The sequence below is a fragment of the Lagopus leucura genome, unplaced genomic scaffold, assembly GCF_019238085.1.
Source record: "Lagopus leucura isolate 7727_CA_CO unplaced genomic scaffold, USGS_WTPT01 Super-Scaffold_100004, whole genome shotgun sequence".
Classification (NCBI taxonomy): Eukaryota; Metazoa; Chordata; class Aves; order Galliformes; family Phasianidae; genus Lagopus; species Lagopus leucura.
The window spans coordinates 11867770-11884948 of NW_024962264.1; the positions used below are offsets into that span (position 1 = coordinate 11867770).

The 17179-nt window shown below is 37.8% G+C and overlaps 1 protein-coding gene across 1 annotated transcript in view; it reads left to right on the forward strand.

The window, feature by feature from the left end:
- ARHGAP10 (Rho GTPase activating protein 10) overlaps positions 1 to 17179 on the forward strand; it is a 133442-nt gene that overhangs the window by 103434 nt on the left and 12829 nt on the right. Inside the window, exon 20 of the mRNA XM_042871710.1 lies at positions 9494 to 9656. Within this exon, the coding sequence (XP_042727644.1) occupies positions 9494 to 9656 (163 nt within the window). The remainder of the gene's footprint in view (positions 1 to 9493; positions 9657 to 17179) is intronic.

Here is a 17179-nt window from a genome sequence, read left to right on the forward strand (position 1 = left end):
ATGCCTTTTAAGACATACTGCTGCATGAAAGAACTTTCAGTATTAGTTACAATATTAGGCAACCTTTTTGGATCTGCTTTTGTCCAAAGCTCTCATTGTCATTGGTTACACTACAGATGTTCTGTTGATAGCCTTTGAAATAGATCTGAGCCATTGGTGTATGTTGCCTGAACTTGAGGAAAGTCAAGACATTTGATGATACCATGAAAGCTTTAGAATAATCCACTTAGTTTATGTTTTACCTGAGTTTACAGGAAGTAGTTGCAGCTCATGACTGTGTGTTACAAGCATGAAATTAATGTGTGGCATTTGGCCAGCTTAGTAGAGCTAGAGGTCCTGTGTGGTTTCCTGCCAAGCAAGCTCTAGTAAAAAGTGAGTAATCTTTGAGTTCAGTATTGCTCTTGTAATCACAATATAACCAAATCAAAAGAGGAGCCCCTCCGCATGCTTGTGAATTTGCATTATTTGATACAAATTAGCACCCCTAGCCTTGTATACATGATTATGTCTTCAATGTTTTCACTACAGCTTGAGGAGTAACTTCAAATACTTAATTTAGTTTTAGCTTGTTCAACAAAAGGCTTACCTGCAATTCTTCAGGGTTTTCTTGGAGTAAAGTAGTAACCGTAAGCAACGCTTCTCAAGTATTTCAGGAGATGAGCTGAAATGAAATTCATCTTTATTGAAATAACCGCTTGCTATTACAAGTTCAGTGTATGTCTAGAAGTATACCTGTTTACAGTTGAACCTTGTATTTAAAGAAATAAGATAATACCAGAAAGGAATAGGGCAGAGGAATAGCCTCAAAATTCCCTGATCCATAAGAAACTTGCAGATGAGTACATTTCTATCTCTTCACTAGACCCAACTCAAACACCCACTTTCTGGCTGTAATTCCTCAGTTGCATCAGCCTGTCTGGAGGCAAATTCTGTCTAGAGCAGCTTCCTCCTTGTTCTAACATTTCTGAATCATGATGGAGTAGGGAAAAAACAATCCTTCTGTGGGAAATTCAATTTGTACATAAGATGCACGTGCTTGTACACGCACACAGTTGAAAAATGTATCAAAGTTGGTCTTTAGGGAAAAAAAGTATTCAACTTTAATGATTGTCTTAATTATTTTGTCTGAGAGGAAAAACAGCTTACATAGAGATCTCGTTCTTACTGCATGAAAGCATGAAACTGCTGGATATGCCGATTGTGTCCTCTCTGTTTTCTCAATGAATGCTATGTCAATTCTAGAGTGTATAAGTCTACTGATGTCTAAACTTCCGTAGGAGCTCGTGACATTTTTCTTAAATTGCAACTGCATACTGGGGCAGTACCGCAATGTGTAGTATTTGCTTACAGTGAGGACAATGAATAGTTTTTAGTGGTGAAATACGTCTACTTTCCTGAGTGTTTTAAGGAGTCTGACATCTGAAACGCTCATTATTCAGAAAAATCTCAGCAATTCTCTATTTTAGTTTTAGTGTTTGCTTTGATATTTTAACCAAATAATAGGTCATTATTAGCACATTTTCATTTGATTTTAATTTTTAACATTTAATGTATGTTTAAATAGCAGTTTCTAATGCCTGAAGGTGAGTGATTAACTGTTGATCCTGTGATCCAGTGATCCTGTTGATCTGTTTAAGTGATATGTTCGGCAAAAATGCACAACTTCTTACTTTACTCAGAAATAGATGACTTAATTAAAAAAATGGGAAGGAGTTAAATCATGTCTAAGTTGACTGGGTGCTTGGCATGATTAACACAGAATAATTTGTGTTGAGAGTGATGAGCAAAGTATCGCAACTCTGCATCTAGAGAGAGGTTTTTTTTGCAAATGTAGCTTTGTTAGTACTTTGACTGCAAAGTCCTCTTATCAGTATCACAAAGACTTTTTTCCAGTAGAGTTACTTCTGGCTTTCTAGAGTAAGGATACTCATGTTACTGCACAGCAAGGTGCAAATGCTTGGTTAGCATGAACTAATGGCACGTTTTGTCTGGGTTTTGCTGATAAAGTAGGTTAATGGCATACTTTTAGCTTTAGACACGCTGCTTCAGAATGAAATCCCTTTTGATTTCTGTTATGATTCCGATGTGAATGTTCTGGTTCCTAGTACCGAGTAATTTGTTATGAGTTCTGTTGATACTATAACCTAACTGAATTCTTTCTGATAGTAACATACATACTGAAGGAATTCTCAGAGCACATTCTGAAGACAGCTACTTACGTCATAATCACAGAATCGTAGAATCACAAGGTTGGAAATGACCTAGAAGATCATCTAGTCTAACCGTCTCCTTATCACCATTACCACCACTAGCACTAAACCATATCACACAGCACATCATCCAGATGCCTCTTGAACACTGCCAGGGACAGCGACTCCACCACCTCTCTGGGCAGGCCATTCCAGTGCCTGACCACTCTCTGAGAGAAGAATTTCTTCCTTATGTCTAATCTAAACCTCCTCAGATACGACTTGCGGCCATTGCCCCGTGTCCTGCTCATTGTCTGGGAGAAGAGGCCAAATCCCTCTTCATCACAACCTCCCTTCAGGAGGTTGTAGAGTGCAAATGTAACTCTGTATGTGTAATGTAACGCTGATCAGCTGCTTTTGACTTTCTGTATGTGACTGTTACTTTATACTAGGGAATCACTTCGGGTTTGCCCTATTTGTAAAGCAACTAATCTGAATTTCTTCATACCTCTTTTCTGTTATGTTGAAGCTCTAACACATAAAACAAAATTCTTACTTGATAGGAAGTACTTATGATACTCATACTTTTTTCTATCCCTAATATGAGATTCCTATGAAATGAAAACAGAATACATATCCTCAAATGAATGAAAGAGCAAAGCTACTGTATGATTATGGAAAGTCAGCTGTTTATGGTGAGTGTCTGTTATCACTTAGCTGGATGCAGCTGTGATGCTCATGGGAAGAATGGGTGGCTGCACAGCAATGCAGCTGCTGCTTCCCTGTCTCATGATGCAGAAAATATCAGAGCTGAAGGGAGTAATAGGGACTTTACAGCATCTGTAATTTACTTCTGTCAATTCTTCCCATTTCCTCTTGTCTATGATTAGATCTATGTGACTTTATCAAAGTAGAATAAGTCATGTCACAATTTGTACATCTGATAAACATTTACAGCATACACAGTTCTTAACAGAACTGTTCAGCTCGCTCCCTATGTATCTTAATAGAAACTGTTTTAACAGTTAAACTGCGTTTAACTGTGGTAAATTCCTCTTCTATTTCAGAAACATTTAGTTTCATAAACCGCTTTCTTTCTCTGGCTGCTCTTAAGCTACAGACATTGGTTGTCATGTTAATGTTAAAGATTAGTCTTTCTTTTAATAGTAAAGTAAGTAATTCTTCAGTTTACTTAGGCTAAGATTAGAAGAAAACTATCATTCAAACAAGTAACTAGTAGTGTTAGTTGATTTTTTTTTTTTTTTTTTTAGTTTTTATTACACGCTTTTTCTTATTTAGAATTCTTGGAACAAAATAAGATCTGATTTTTGACATTGCCAAAGTATTTCAGTTACCCTTAACTTTAGATGCCAACAAAAAATATATTCTTAGACTAGCCAGATGGAAAAAGTCAAAAGAAGGCAACTGGGAGGTATGTCACATTGAGCTAGGGGGAAGATGAGTTCACATTTTTGATATGGAGGGTCTGAAAGCCTGTATTAACTGAGCCTTATCCAGTCGAAAGAAAAGTTGTTATGTATCTATTGTAAAGAAGCTGAATAAGGTCTTAGTCCATATAAGAATTTTCTTATCTGATGCAGATGTTTCATCATGAGAAAGAGTAAAACATAGTAAGTTAAAAAAGGATATTTGGGTTAGAAACTCAAGTGGCGAGTAGCACCGGTTAAACACAAACAGTTAGTGGTGAGGACCAACATAAAACTATTTCGCTTTCCACATCATAACACCTTTAATTAAGAGCAGTCAAAAACACAGGTATATGCTGCAGAGGTGCAGTGAAAGCTCTAAAGCTAGATAAGGGTTGTGATTAGAACAGTAAAACAGTAAGATAATTTCGACAACAGTTTAAAAGAATATGAGTGGCCAAAAAAATTTGCATGGTATGCAAAAAGTGATGGGATTGTGTATAATCAATGAATATACAGATGTCATAATTAAGAAATATACAGGAAAGTTAGGCTAAACAAGTTACCACACCAAAAAAGAATGACTGGACAGCTTACCTTTGTCTTGGGCTCACTAGAAAGACTCAAAAAGAAGCAATATTCAGAAAAGAACCTTTCCTACTGATAGTCAGCTCTTAAATGGGTCTAGGAGAGGTGCAGCCAGGCTCCACCCCTGTCAGCATCACAGGTGAGTTGCCTTCACCTGTGCTCTCAGAGCTGACTCATTGCCCGCCTGAGGTGGTCAATCAGAGGTTCAGGCTGTGATTCAGAAGCTCCCATACAGGTTGTGAATAACTGCTGAGAATGCAGTTGGATCCTATACCTATTTTGTATACGATGAGAGCTTCTCAGTGCAGTTGTGTGGGAACTCTAGGGATGGCCAAGCTCAAGGCTGAAAGAAGTCAGAAGCTTCCCACAAGTGTATGGAATATGAAGAGTTCATGTCTGGAGTATTGACAAAAATTTTGTACATCACACAGGCTATTGATTTTGTACTGAGAATCCTCATGTCCTTCATCTGGTCTGGCACTCTGGTACCTGAAAATAAAGGTCTAATAGGAGAGAATAGAGAGGGGAATTGAAATTTCTAGGGAGAAGAGATGATAAACACACCAAAATGTGTTCAAAGAACAATGTAAATAAGCTTTAAAAAAAAATCCTGTCTTCGCTTTTTTGTGATGTAAGAACTCAATAGAATTCAAGTGTTAGGAAAGAAAAATGGGAAATTTCAAGTTCTTCTTTTCGAAAGGACCTGTCAGTCTGATGTGGCAGTCAGTCTTTTAATAGAAACTGGAAATCTGACAGTGCTGCTCCTTGTAGAACAAAGTTGGAGATAAAGAAGATTCAGAGGAGAGAAACAGTGAAAAATATTAGACTGTTAATATTAGGAAGCCCATGAATTCGGAAATAAAGTAAAAACCATGGACCTGATTCAATTCCAGCCATGTATTTTAGCACGCACTAGACAAAACAGCTATGGCAAGACTTTAAAGATATTTTTAAATCTCCAGCTAATTAGGATCTTTAATGTCTCCACAGAGCAGCATACAATAAAAGAGTAGAGAAAAAAGAGAAGAGGAAATACCAATGTACATTATAAGTTTTGAAGAACTGTTAAATAAAACTAAGAAAATCAGTGTGGAATTTACAATCAGAAGGGTCAAGCAGAAATCTTCACAAATAGGCCTGTTGCAAAGCAGATACTTTGAATACTGCTAAACCATCTAACTTGTCCTAAAAATAAATAAATCAATAAAATGTCTAGTAATTGGGTTGTATGGTTTGGCAGTGTGAGCTTTTAAAACATGGAATGGCTTAGGTTGGAGGAGACCTCAAAGGTCATGTGGTTTCAAACATCTTGTAACATGCTGAAGAAGTTCAAAGACACAGAGAGAATGCAAACATACTAGCAATATTTAGAATGGTAAATACACATCCTTGATACTACATTTACACGTAGTTACAATAATGACAGTGGTGGCTACTTTGGAATTGTTGCCATGTGCTACGCTGCCCTTGTTCAGACAAAATAAGGTTGATTGCACTGAGGAAATAAATCTGCAGATCTTAGAAGGAAGATGTAATCCACAGCTACAGAATGGAAAATTCTGAACTGAAAAAAGAGACTCTCCTGAGTCTCTTACTCATAATTGGCAATCAACTCATTATAAACTACTAATATCATCCTGTGGCAAAAAAAAGCAGACCTCACACGTATGAACAGGAGATGGATAAGTGATGGAATTTGATGCTCATTGTGGGACTTGTGGGGTGAGAAGAAAACATATGGAATTCTGATCTGGTGTACAGTGTTTAGAAAGAACTCTGGATTGTTGGAATAGGTTCATACAGCAGGTGCTCGATCGTCAAACTGCAAAATCCCATTTAGTAAGAAGTTTAGTTAAACTTAAAAAAATGATTGTTTCTTCTTCATAAAGAACAAAAGTCTGATGTGAATGAAACTAATAATCGTGTCGTGTGTAACATGGGTCATGCCCAGAAATTAAAGCCTAACAAATTGAAAGTACATGCATTAATTGGTGAGTCTGTTCCCTCGGGCCCTGTCGCTGTCATGGAGAGCAGAGCTCCAGAGCTCAGCGCTGCCTTTGTGCTCCCTGTGAGGAACTGCAGCTGCCAGTAGGCCTTCTCTCAGCCTGTGCTCTAGGCTGAACGAACTGAGGAGCTTCAACTGCTCCTCATACATCTTGCCATCTAGACCATGCACCATCTTTGTAAACCAACTCTCGACACTTAATAGTTTTATGTCCTCTTTATATTGTGGTGCCCAAAACTGCACACAGTGCTGGAGGTGAAGCAGCAGCAGCACAGATCAGAGTGGGACACTGTGCTTCATGCCCATCTTTGTACTATTGAAATCAAAGCAGTGATGCTGTGAAGACTTAATGTTTGTGCATATATTGGTTTTAATTATTAAAGTATGCTAGATGATTGTTAGTTTTTGCAGTTACACAAACTAGCTTTTAAATGAATAAAGTTATTGTTTTACTTTCCTGATGTAAAAAGCAGAGTTATCTGCTTTTGTAATTTAAAATATCATTTAACATGGTTTTAGAAGTTGTTTGCTTAATCCCACTGAATTTAGAAGGTACTTTTCTGTTTAAGTACCTTTCCTTTTTTTGTTCCTTCAAACTAAGTTCTTACTCTGGAGAATGCAATGCAGTGTTGACCATGCCAAAATGCTGACTTAGGAAAGCAAAGAAAGGAAGAAGTTTGAAGAAAGATGTAACATTCAGTTTTATTTATGGTTAGGTCAAATGCTATTGCTTGCATGTTTCAGTCTTTTAATGTAGAGACTACTGTGGGCAGGGATTGAAGCATGTAGTATTTCTTGTTTCTCTGCATGCTCTAAGAAATGATTCAACAGAGAAACCTCCTTTTTCTGTAGGGGATGATGACCTGCTCATACACAGTGCAGAATAGGGTAGCCCTCGTGCTTTAGTGAAGTGGATAGTTTAGGTAAACATGGCTGTGTAATATGGTGTGTGTAGTTTTATCATCTGATGTGCATTAATAGTAATATTTTGAAAATCAATTTTGATCAGGTAAAGGGTCTTAGATCTGTTTAGTTTAAAGGAATTTGGTTTCTTAATAAAGTAAAGCTGCAGTATTAGTGTCTAATCTCTCAGCTGTTTATCACTGTGTCACGCACGTCTGCAAATGAGATGTAATAGGTTACTTTTTATCTTTGAGTCCTGCAGCTCTCATGTCACATCATGCTGCTCACAGACTTGCTCACAGAGGGATGGGGCAGGAGAGCAGGAGTGACTCATCTGTGAGGTTAACTTCTCCTCCTCATATTGTACTTTGTTACAGCAGGCTAATTTAGAGCCTTGAATTAGCAGCTACTTTAAGGACAAATTTTAGATAATCACTTTCATCATATGAATGTTTTTAGTCGCATCTCATTTGACTGTCTAGGGAAGTTGTTCTCAGAGAGCGGGGGCAGATGAGGTGGCTGGGGAAGCAGCTGAGCACTTGCTAACTTTCTGTGTTTTAGACAGAAAGGATCAGACTGGTTGAAGCAGTAATGAAACTGTGAGGGTGATTTTATCCAGGGAAAGTAGCCTCGCATTGTTCACATTTAATTCTCATTGCCTTTTCTTTAATTTATTCAAGAAGAAAAATAATCATTGCCCCTGGTGAAACAGTGTGCCGTGGCAGGTAGAAGGCCAGAGGGCAAGAAGAGACAGGGAAGGTGTACAGCACCCTCCATCTCCTGAAGAGGAACTGAAGGAATGGACAGAAATGTGAAATGATGGCACCCCAATGGCTGTGCTCAAGATCACTGCACACACTGAAGCTTTTGCTTCCCTTCCTGGCCAGGCTGGATCGGGCATAGAGCAACCTGGTCTAGACACAGGTGTCCCTGCCTATAGCAGGAGGTTTGAATTGGATGATCTGAGTCGTCCCTTCCAACCCAAACCTTTCTGTGATTCTATGATTCTATGATTGCAATAGTGCTGCTCAGCTTGAGGGATTTGAATTGAACTTAGTTGTTCTCTGTTTAGAGAACATTTAGAATTAGAAAGTAATATTAAATAGAACTAAGTCTTATATAGTGCTGCTTACATACTGATTTTCAGACTGGTTCAATACTTTAACAGCTTTTGATCCAGCAACTGTAGTGGCATGTTAGGCTTTGGTTGTTCATTTTTTCTCCAATTGTTCTGATTCTGAAGAAGCAGAACTTTTTCCGTGGTTATGAGATCACTAGTATAGAATTAATTCTGAAAGAACATATGTGATATTATTTATCAGGGCTATGTCACATGTTTGAGTGGGAGCAGAAAGCAGAGGAGGGAAGGAAAGGATGAAGGGAGCTATGTAAAGGATGGCTGGAAATGACCCTTGTTACTGTTAAGTATTAATATTCTGAAAACAGCTACAGACCCTGTTTGAAACTGTGGGTTCGGCTGTGCTGGACAATGTAATGTTTGCAATTGTCCTAATTTCCTAAGACTCCTCTAGAACTTATAAAATGTTCAATTGATGTTTAATTAAAAGAGTAAAAAGGAAAGGTGTTGGTGGATGTTAGCTTTTCAGTGAAAAGCATGGCTAGATGTATCAGCATGGTCTCCAGTGAGTACTGCAGCTTTTCCTTACTGTTTGTGAGATAGGAGTGATGTTCTTCTAACTTTTTCCTAAGCAGTCATTTCTGAATGTCGTCTCTTGAGCGATGTTGTAAAAATAACCTGTATAAACAAATAGTAGACCAAAGTATGAGCTCTCTTAAAAGTGACCGCCCTAAAAAGGAGTAACGAAAGTAACATTCTTAGGTATCACGTGTTAGTTAATGGCCTGCTGTTAGAGATCTGCTTATTTGGTCCTTTCTAAATTTTGTTGTTCCATATTTTATAAGAGTTTACGTGTGGTTCTTGAGAGCAGTCATTTACTCAAATGTGTTTTGTATTTAGAGACTATGTTTTTAGGGAGATCTACAAATCTGCAGATTATAAAATGAAATCATTTTATCTGATATGATTCATTTGTCTAAAAAGCAACCACATCCCTCCCTCCTACCCCCCTCCCCCCGCCCAATCATTTCATCTACAGAAAATACTTGTTATAAAGGAAACTGGGAATACATTGTTTTGAGAAGATAGTGTCATGATAATGATGGGGGAAATGGTGCAATGGTAACTTGGGAGAGATGCTGGTGAATTGTGTGTCCTCCAAAATACTCTGTGAAAATAGGATCCTAAGATTTTTCCTTGTATGTATTTCAGGATGCAGTGACCGAAGCAGTTTCTTTGGCTCTTTTTAGTATAATTTTGATTCATGCTGTGTTTTGTTTTGTTTTTGTTTTTTTTTTTCTAGCTGACAGTCACAGCTCTCCAAAAGAAGACACTCCAACTGGCAGCATGGATTCTCTTTCTTCCCAGTCTCCTACTCCTGTGTTGTCCAGTAGCCCCCCTGGGCTATTGGATAGAAATCACCTTATTACGGACAGTGGAGATCTTTCAGACTGGACAACAAATCTGTAAGTATACTGAATATTGGATAATAGCTTTCCACTAGCACAATCATGCATATGAAACACATTTATCTTCAGCTTGGTAGAAGATGAATCACTTTTTAAATTGCATATAGTTTTCATTTTTTTTGTTATAAAACAGTATATGCTTACACACTGTGGTGCAGCTTAAAGGCTGACTGAATGTGGCAGTTTTTTCCCTTCTGAAATCTAGTGTGTTTCACTATAACCCATTATAAAATTTTAAATGATTTTTATTTAGGCAATAAATATGTAAGCTCTTTTTTATATGATGTATTACACTGGTTTTATGTCAGGACAGTGTTAAGCTACACTTAAATGCAGGGCCGTAAAGATTTAAGACCAAATTTTGGTTTTGGATAAATGCACTTAAATGCACACTAATGATTGTTGTTGTCTATGAATATTATTGTCGTTAATCCCGTGTTGCTAACAAGTTAACTGCCTGCTTTACAACTAAAGTGCAGTATATCACTTTCAGTGGACACTGTGCATGTTCAGTTTTGAGTAAGATGTTGGTTCAGCAAAAAAGGATATTATGGTTTTAGTACTACCTCTGTAGTACATGCTTGAGTGTGATACACAGAGCTACACATGCCTTTTTTTTTAAATTAGAAGTTGAACTTGAATTCTGTTTGGCTATTTATACAAACTTTATCATATCAATACAGTTTTCTAGCTTAGTGCCAAGAAGCTGGAAGAAGCATGTCGGGAGAAAAGATTTGTTACAGATATTTTCCATAATGGCATTTTGTGTAGCCTGTTCTGCAGATGAAGCGAGAGTGTAAAATATATGTGTAGATGTACATAATGCATGAGAATATGTGGACAGCCATACACTGGGTTTATATTTCTGCAGCTAGAAACAAATAAGTAACTCCTTATTAGGGTACTTATTAGTTATAACAATCTTTTCTCATCCAAATTGAAAGATGTTCAGATACTTCTAGATACTTTGCATATGCATTGCTTATTCAGAGTACTGAAGGACACTTTTCCTTCTCCTCTTGTACACTCCAGTAGTAACATGTAGGACTGACAGTAAGCTGTAAGCAGTAAGTAGTTGATGAAATGAGATGTGTGTATGGAAAACGAGTGCTGTGGGTGACATGTAACTGATATGTCTGAGAAAGAAGGCATAGCTGAATAGGTAACATACGCTTACAAGAGCATTGATAATATCACAGAACAAAAGAAGGAAGCATTGTTTCAATACAGAGATTCAGGATCTTCAGATGTTGATGAAACTTAGTGTTTTTTGTTTGATTTTTTTTTTTTCATGAAAAATTATACTGTACTGCTGTTTTGGAAACTTTGTTTCACAGCTTGAGGGGTTTTTTTTTTTTTTTTTTGGAAACAGTTCTGTTTGGAAGGAAAGAAAAGTAACTTGTTACAGGCATCTAGCTGATTTGTCAAAAAAGGTTCCTTCCACTAACCTGTAAGAGAAATTTGCTTAAAAACTACTTCAGTGACAAGCCTAGACAGTGACAGAGTAGGCAGTGTATAGTAGGCATAGTAGGCAGTGCACATGCTTTCATTCCTCTGCTTTCTCACACTGAGTTGGGCTTATCTTCCCCTTTTAGTTCTGATGACACAGAGGGCCTTGCCTTAACAAAAGAACAAAAGAGAACCAAAACAATTCCACTGTATTAATGGCAGAGGTAGTTGTCAGATTGGCAAATATACTTTGTGGACTTTGGCAGTCAGTTTGCATCATGGAGTCCTGTGGACAGGCAAAGGTAGTGGTTGACTTGGCATGGTGTAGCTGTGGTACCTCTCACAAGTCCACAAAAGGAGGCATTCATTGGCTGTTGAATGCTGTGGTTGTACTTAGGTTATTCTCATAAATTGTACTATTCCAGAATTAGCTGGAGAACAGTCCACCTCTTTCTATTTTAGCAGGATTTCAAAATGTTTAGCGTTTTGTGCCAAATTGGAACAAAAGCAATTCTCAAAGTCTCAGTGTCCTCTGTAAAATGGTATTACAGATCTTCACTGAGTTGCAGTAAATACATTTACTGAATCTAAGGAAGATGGAAATATAACAGGATCTGTTTTCTGAAGTTTCTAGTGATATTTATAACACATGGGTGTTACTTGTAAGAGATCAGTCACTATGGAGTTATGTAGTCAACAAGATGGTGGTGAGTTCTTAGCAGTAGAAAAGTTGCATGCTCTGTTTCCTGGGGGAGGGACTGTGGGTCAAGATATGTCAGATATTCAAAGGTTAGTTTATATCAGTAACTTACTCTAAGTAGTAACACATGATTTGTGGTATTTCTTTTCAAGGAAAAAGATTTTTTTCTTCTTCCACTGAATGATCTTTTTTTTTAATGCATGCACTTTTCTTGTCCTTTCTTTAAAAATGAAAGCAGCTACAGCTTCTGGCATGGTGAAAGCAGCAGCAAATGAAAGTGAATACATCCTCCACCTCTTGGCTTTCTCTAGGAGGGGACATTCCTTCCTCTAGGAGAGTGCATTCCTTCCTTTTTTCTCTGTGTTTTCTTTAAGTGGCCACATACACTCGCACTTTAGCTAAAGAATTAACATTGTACAGCTATCTGTCGTCTTCAGGTCAATCACCAGTACCACGTCAGAGTTCATGTTGCTCTGACAGAACTCAAGATGGTTACTGCTTTTGCAAGCAAAGCATATTTCAGGCATTTTTTGACAGATAATTTTGAGACTGGTGTTGATACAGTTTCACCAGCAGAATATTCTCAAGATGTTCATGTTTTTCCTCAGAACCACAGTTGGCTCTGGGGCAAAACAGCAACAATGGAGTTTCCGTGTTCAGATGCATGCAGTTCCTTGCACATTCCTTCTGATTCAGATGGCCAGCTTAGGCAGGTGTTCCAAAGGTAAACAGCATCCTCTAATGAAATGTGGCTATCCACAGAGGCATTCTTTAATAGCTTTCTTTGATCTGTTCCTTCAGTTATTGTAGACACTGCAAAACAAACAATATTCCCCTCTTCAAGAGTGTGTCAATATACTTAAAAGAAAAAGTAAAGTAGAATGTGCAAATACAGTGATAGGTACTATGTTGTACCTTAAGTTTAACAAATAGGTGATGTATTGTAATCTTTTATTCCCTCAATGCAGAATAGATGCATTTTGTGAGTTATGCATAGTATTATTCTGACCTGGATATAAACAAAAAAACTCTAACAAAACAAATCACCAAACATCTTTTATCCATAGCCATCAGTTTTCCCCAAATTGTTGTCTACTCTACAAATGCAAATTATCTGGGAAGTTTAGACCTGAAAATCCACCTTTCGCTCCTTCTTTCAGAGTTGCTTCAATTGCTGGTTGATCAGAGAATGAGTTATGGCTCATCTCTCTTGGCAAGTTTGTTTTCTTCCTTTTCCTCCCTTCCTAGTAGTGTTCTTTCTGTTCTCTTTTTCTGGTAGCTGCTGCAGATTGCCACTCCCTGCAGACTGCTGCAGCAGGCGGTGATCAGGAAGTCAGTTGACAGTGTTGGTAGGAAAAGATATTCGTATATAGATGGCACAAGAGGAACCTGAGATCTACTAACAAAAGGTGAGGGGAAGACATAGACTGTTCAGAAGGAGCGCTGAATAGAGAAAAACACTGTGATGGAAATCCAGGAAATAAAGTGAGCTAACATGCAGAATTGCTTTTTTGGTCGTCTGAATTTGTGTAAGACTTGGGTATGCCCCACTTTCATCTATTCCTTCCACTTTCTGCATCTCCTGTGATTCTTCTGACTCTTCTGACAGTCTGATCCTCTACAATCTTGTGTGCTCATATCACTACTGATTCATTTTCTGAGGTGCTGCTTTGATACAAGTTTCCTTTCCTACAACTGGAGAGCCTGCATCCTCTAATCCTCGAAGGAAAGCTCATAAAACAGCTACTTCCTAATAGCTCAGAAGGAAGGAAGATTGTGACTAATTCCAGTGGCAGAAGAATAATCCAGTCTTTTCATTTATTTGTTTATTGTGTCATAACCCTAACAACATTATCATGACATTTTAATATTCTCTTACGAAGCCCAGCGATGTGCTGTGGGCATCGTTTACATCTTCACTGTCCACGGAGGCTTTCCAAACAGTGATGAGAACTGTGCTGTGCAGCATCTTCTGTGCTTCCAGGGCCTTTGTGACCAAGAAAGAAGCTGATCTGTGCATTCTTTGCAAAATCTCAGGCTTGCTCAAATTCCCGGTGAGCAAACCTATGTTGAAAGAACCATTGGATAGCAAGGGAGGGCAGAAAAAGTGGTGTTCTGAACGTAACAAGAGTCTTGGAGACAGTTACTCATTTTGGCTCACTGCTGAATGAATTCCCATCAGCCTTCTTATATCTACACCTGTAGATTGCATATCTGGTCTCCTTCAAATTAAAATAGCTTATTTCTGTATTTTCTGGCAGCAGTGTACATTTGCAATTTAGATAGATGATGAGTGACATCAGTTTGGGTGTCCTGAAAACTTACTATATCTGATGTAATCATCTCTTTTTAGTAAGGGAAGATGCTTAAACAGCTGTAGAAGGCCCAATCCAGGTATGCAGCAGTGATTCTCACTGTGCTTATTTTGCAGTTTGGTCTTGGTTCAGCTGCCACCTCTTCAGTGACTCAGCAGTTTGAGGACAGATTTAAATGAAGCAGGCACTTCTTTTTGTATTCCTGTGTTATGCAAGCAGAACGGTAGCTCTCGTTTTGCAGCTTCGTTGAAACAATCAAAATATAACTTCATCATGTGGGTCTTACAAAATAGGTTTTGCCATGTCCCTGTCTTCCAGTGACAGCTCATTTAGACAGCAGCACCGCTGGGTGAGTGCCAGGTGAGCTGTACATGTGCTCAGAGCAGAGAGGGATGTGGACGCAACCATTTTGAGCTCAAGTCCCTTGTTTTTCCCCCTTCTCTTTTTCTTTTCTTTGCATGATTCCAGGAAACACAGCCCCCACATTTATTTCCTAAAAGGAATAGCAGTCTGCTATAATCGTACATATGTACATACTTAAGTTTTGCTTGGTTTGAATTATCATTTAAAAATGCTGCAGCCTAGGACAGCTGCTATAGAGACATAAACTTCAGATTTACCAGACCGGCGTGAAATACCATTTCACTAATACATTGGCTGCTTCACTGAGGCTTCACAATCCAACTTTAACAAAGCATCTATTTCAGCGTTGGCTGATGTGTATAAACGAGGAATCTGGAATGCTGAGTGCGAATTACAGACTTTATATTTGGGGGTGGAGTTTCTTTTCAGTGGACACGGATCAGGAAATTCTGTCCTTTTGTTCTGTCTCCAGCTTTGCTGCCGCTATGACAATTTCTACAATTTCATCCGTATATTTTTCTGCTCCTGGCTCTCACCAAGGCATAGAGTTTTTACATGCAGGAAGATTGTTGTCTGATGATGGAGAGTATTGAATTGCATATTGAGTCAGAAACAGCTGATACCTTCTGATATACTGTGTCATCTTATAACGAAACCTTTTAAGAACACTTCCACTGAGTTTACGTCAGCCAGACACTGTGATACCACAGCCGTGGGGCTGCCAAGCCCTTCTATGAAACACCCCCTTTTTTCTTAAGAGTTGCAGGGCAGATTCTTTTCACAGTATCTTCCTAACTCTCAAGATAAGAGGCTGCTCTTTAGTAGCGTTACCTTAGGAACCAGACAGATAAACATCCAATAAAACCTTGTTTTCAGGAGTTTGTTTCTGAATATCAGTACAAAATCTCTAGCTTGTTTTCAGTAAGACCATTTTCTTGCTCCTTCCTTCTCCCACCTATTTTTTTTCCTCAGAGTGAAATGGTTATGTCAGGATTTTTTTTCCTTTCTCGACAAGAAATGCATTGCTTTCATTTTAGCCCTTACAAGACTGCATTTCTTCAACATACCTTCTTGAAGTTGAGGTACTGTAAGACAACAGGGTACTTTCTAATTAAGCATAATCTTCATAAACAAGGCTTGCAAACCTTCATAGCAAAGTAGCTTTGCTATCTCAAAAATCTGTTGAAGGAAAAAATAAGTTGTTGCGTACTGCTTGCACAGCACAACATTGGAAAAGATTTTTCCTGTTGAGCAAAAGCTTCTGCTTTAATAATAAAATTAAGTGATGCCTGAGATAGCCAAGTACAGTAAATAAAAAAAGAGCTGAAATTCTAGAATCTAGAATGTGCTTAATATTTAAAGCCATTAAAGTTGTGGGTTTTTTTTTTTTTTTTACTTCTTTTTTTCTTTATGGTAAAATTTTTGTTGTAAAAAAATTTTTTTTTTTTTTTTTTTTTTTTGCATGCTGGATCCTAGACAATGATCTGTTGATCTGTAACCATGAACTGAAAGTGACAAGCAAATTGAGGAGCTGTACTGCCACGCTTTAGCTATAGCTGAAATGTATTAAGTGAATTCATCAAAAGGGGAGGAGGGAGCAGACCAGGGCACCACATACCCTCACTTCTGGATGGTTTTTCCTCAGCTGGAGTTGCTCAGAATTTGTAGAAAATCTGTTCATCTTTACGTACTTTCACCTAATGCTACCTGATAAAGGACAGTGTAATCTTATTAGTTAATTGGTTACTGTTCTTGTTGAATGTGTTACCGGAGAAATAAATGTGCCCTAAGAGGGACTGAACGCATGAGTTCATCCTCTGTTCCTTTCTTTGCACACCTACTCTGTTGTTGATGTCTTGATTTATTTATTAAATCTCCTCTGTCAAGTCTCAAAGAGAAACCAGCTGCAATATTCTAAGTATTCTTATGAATTAGTGCTCCTTTCCTGTGTCAGAGGGTTTGTTCTGAGCATCATTTTGAGATCATTAATCTCGTGTCTTCAACTAAGGGGAGTGTGTGTTGTCCTAGAACTGATCATGCAAGTTGCACAGATAAATAAGATGCATATTTCAAAGAAATATCAAGCGAACGGAAGCTTTTAGCACTCACTTGTTGTGAAGCAAACAATGCCAAACATTGAGATATGCAGTAGAGAAGACTATTTTGGCAGAAAGATATTCTTCACTTGGGATTAGTTTGAAGAAGTAACACTTTCATATTCTGGCTGTGTACTTGGAATGTTACTTTTCAATTTTCTGTAGTTTACAGGCTTAAGAAATGAGCTTTACCTAGTCTTAATTTTGGAGTTGAGATCAATAATTGAAAGCCAAAGGGAAAAGATATTTTCTTTGAGTACCAGGATTGCTGTAACTCTAATACTTCAGTCATTCAAGTATGATATTTTTTTTTGTGTTTCTGAAAATCATTTTTTGTCATAGGCCCATCTATGCTATTGAGTTAAAATTAATTTTACACATATACCTTGTGTGCAGAGCAATGGACAGATGGTCTGTGTTCTAGCAAGCTTTATAAACTTTCCAGTATTATTAAGCAATTTTCTATCCTCAGTATTAGAAACAAGTAAAGCACAAAAAGTGAACATTGATATTTGCATTATCTTTAAATGGATTCACAGCCAAAAATTAGGGAAACTTTTAAAACAACACATAAGAACGGTAAGAAGAGAACAAGTT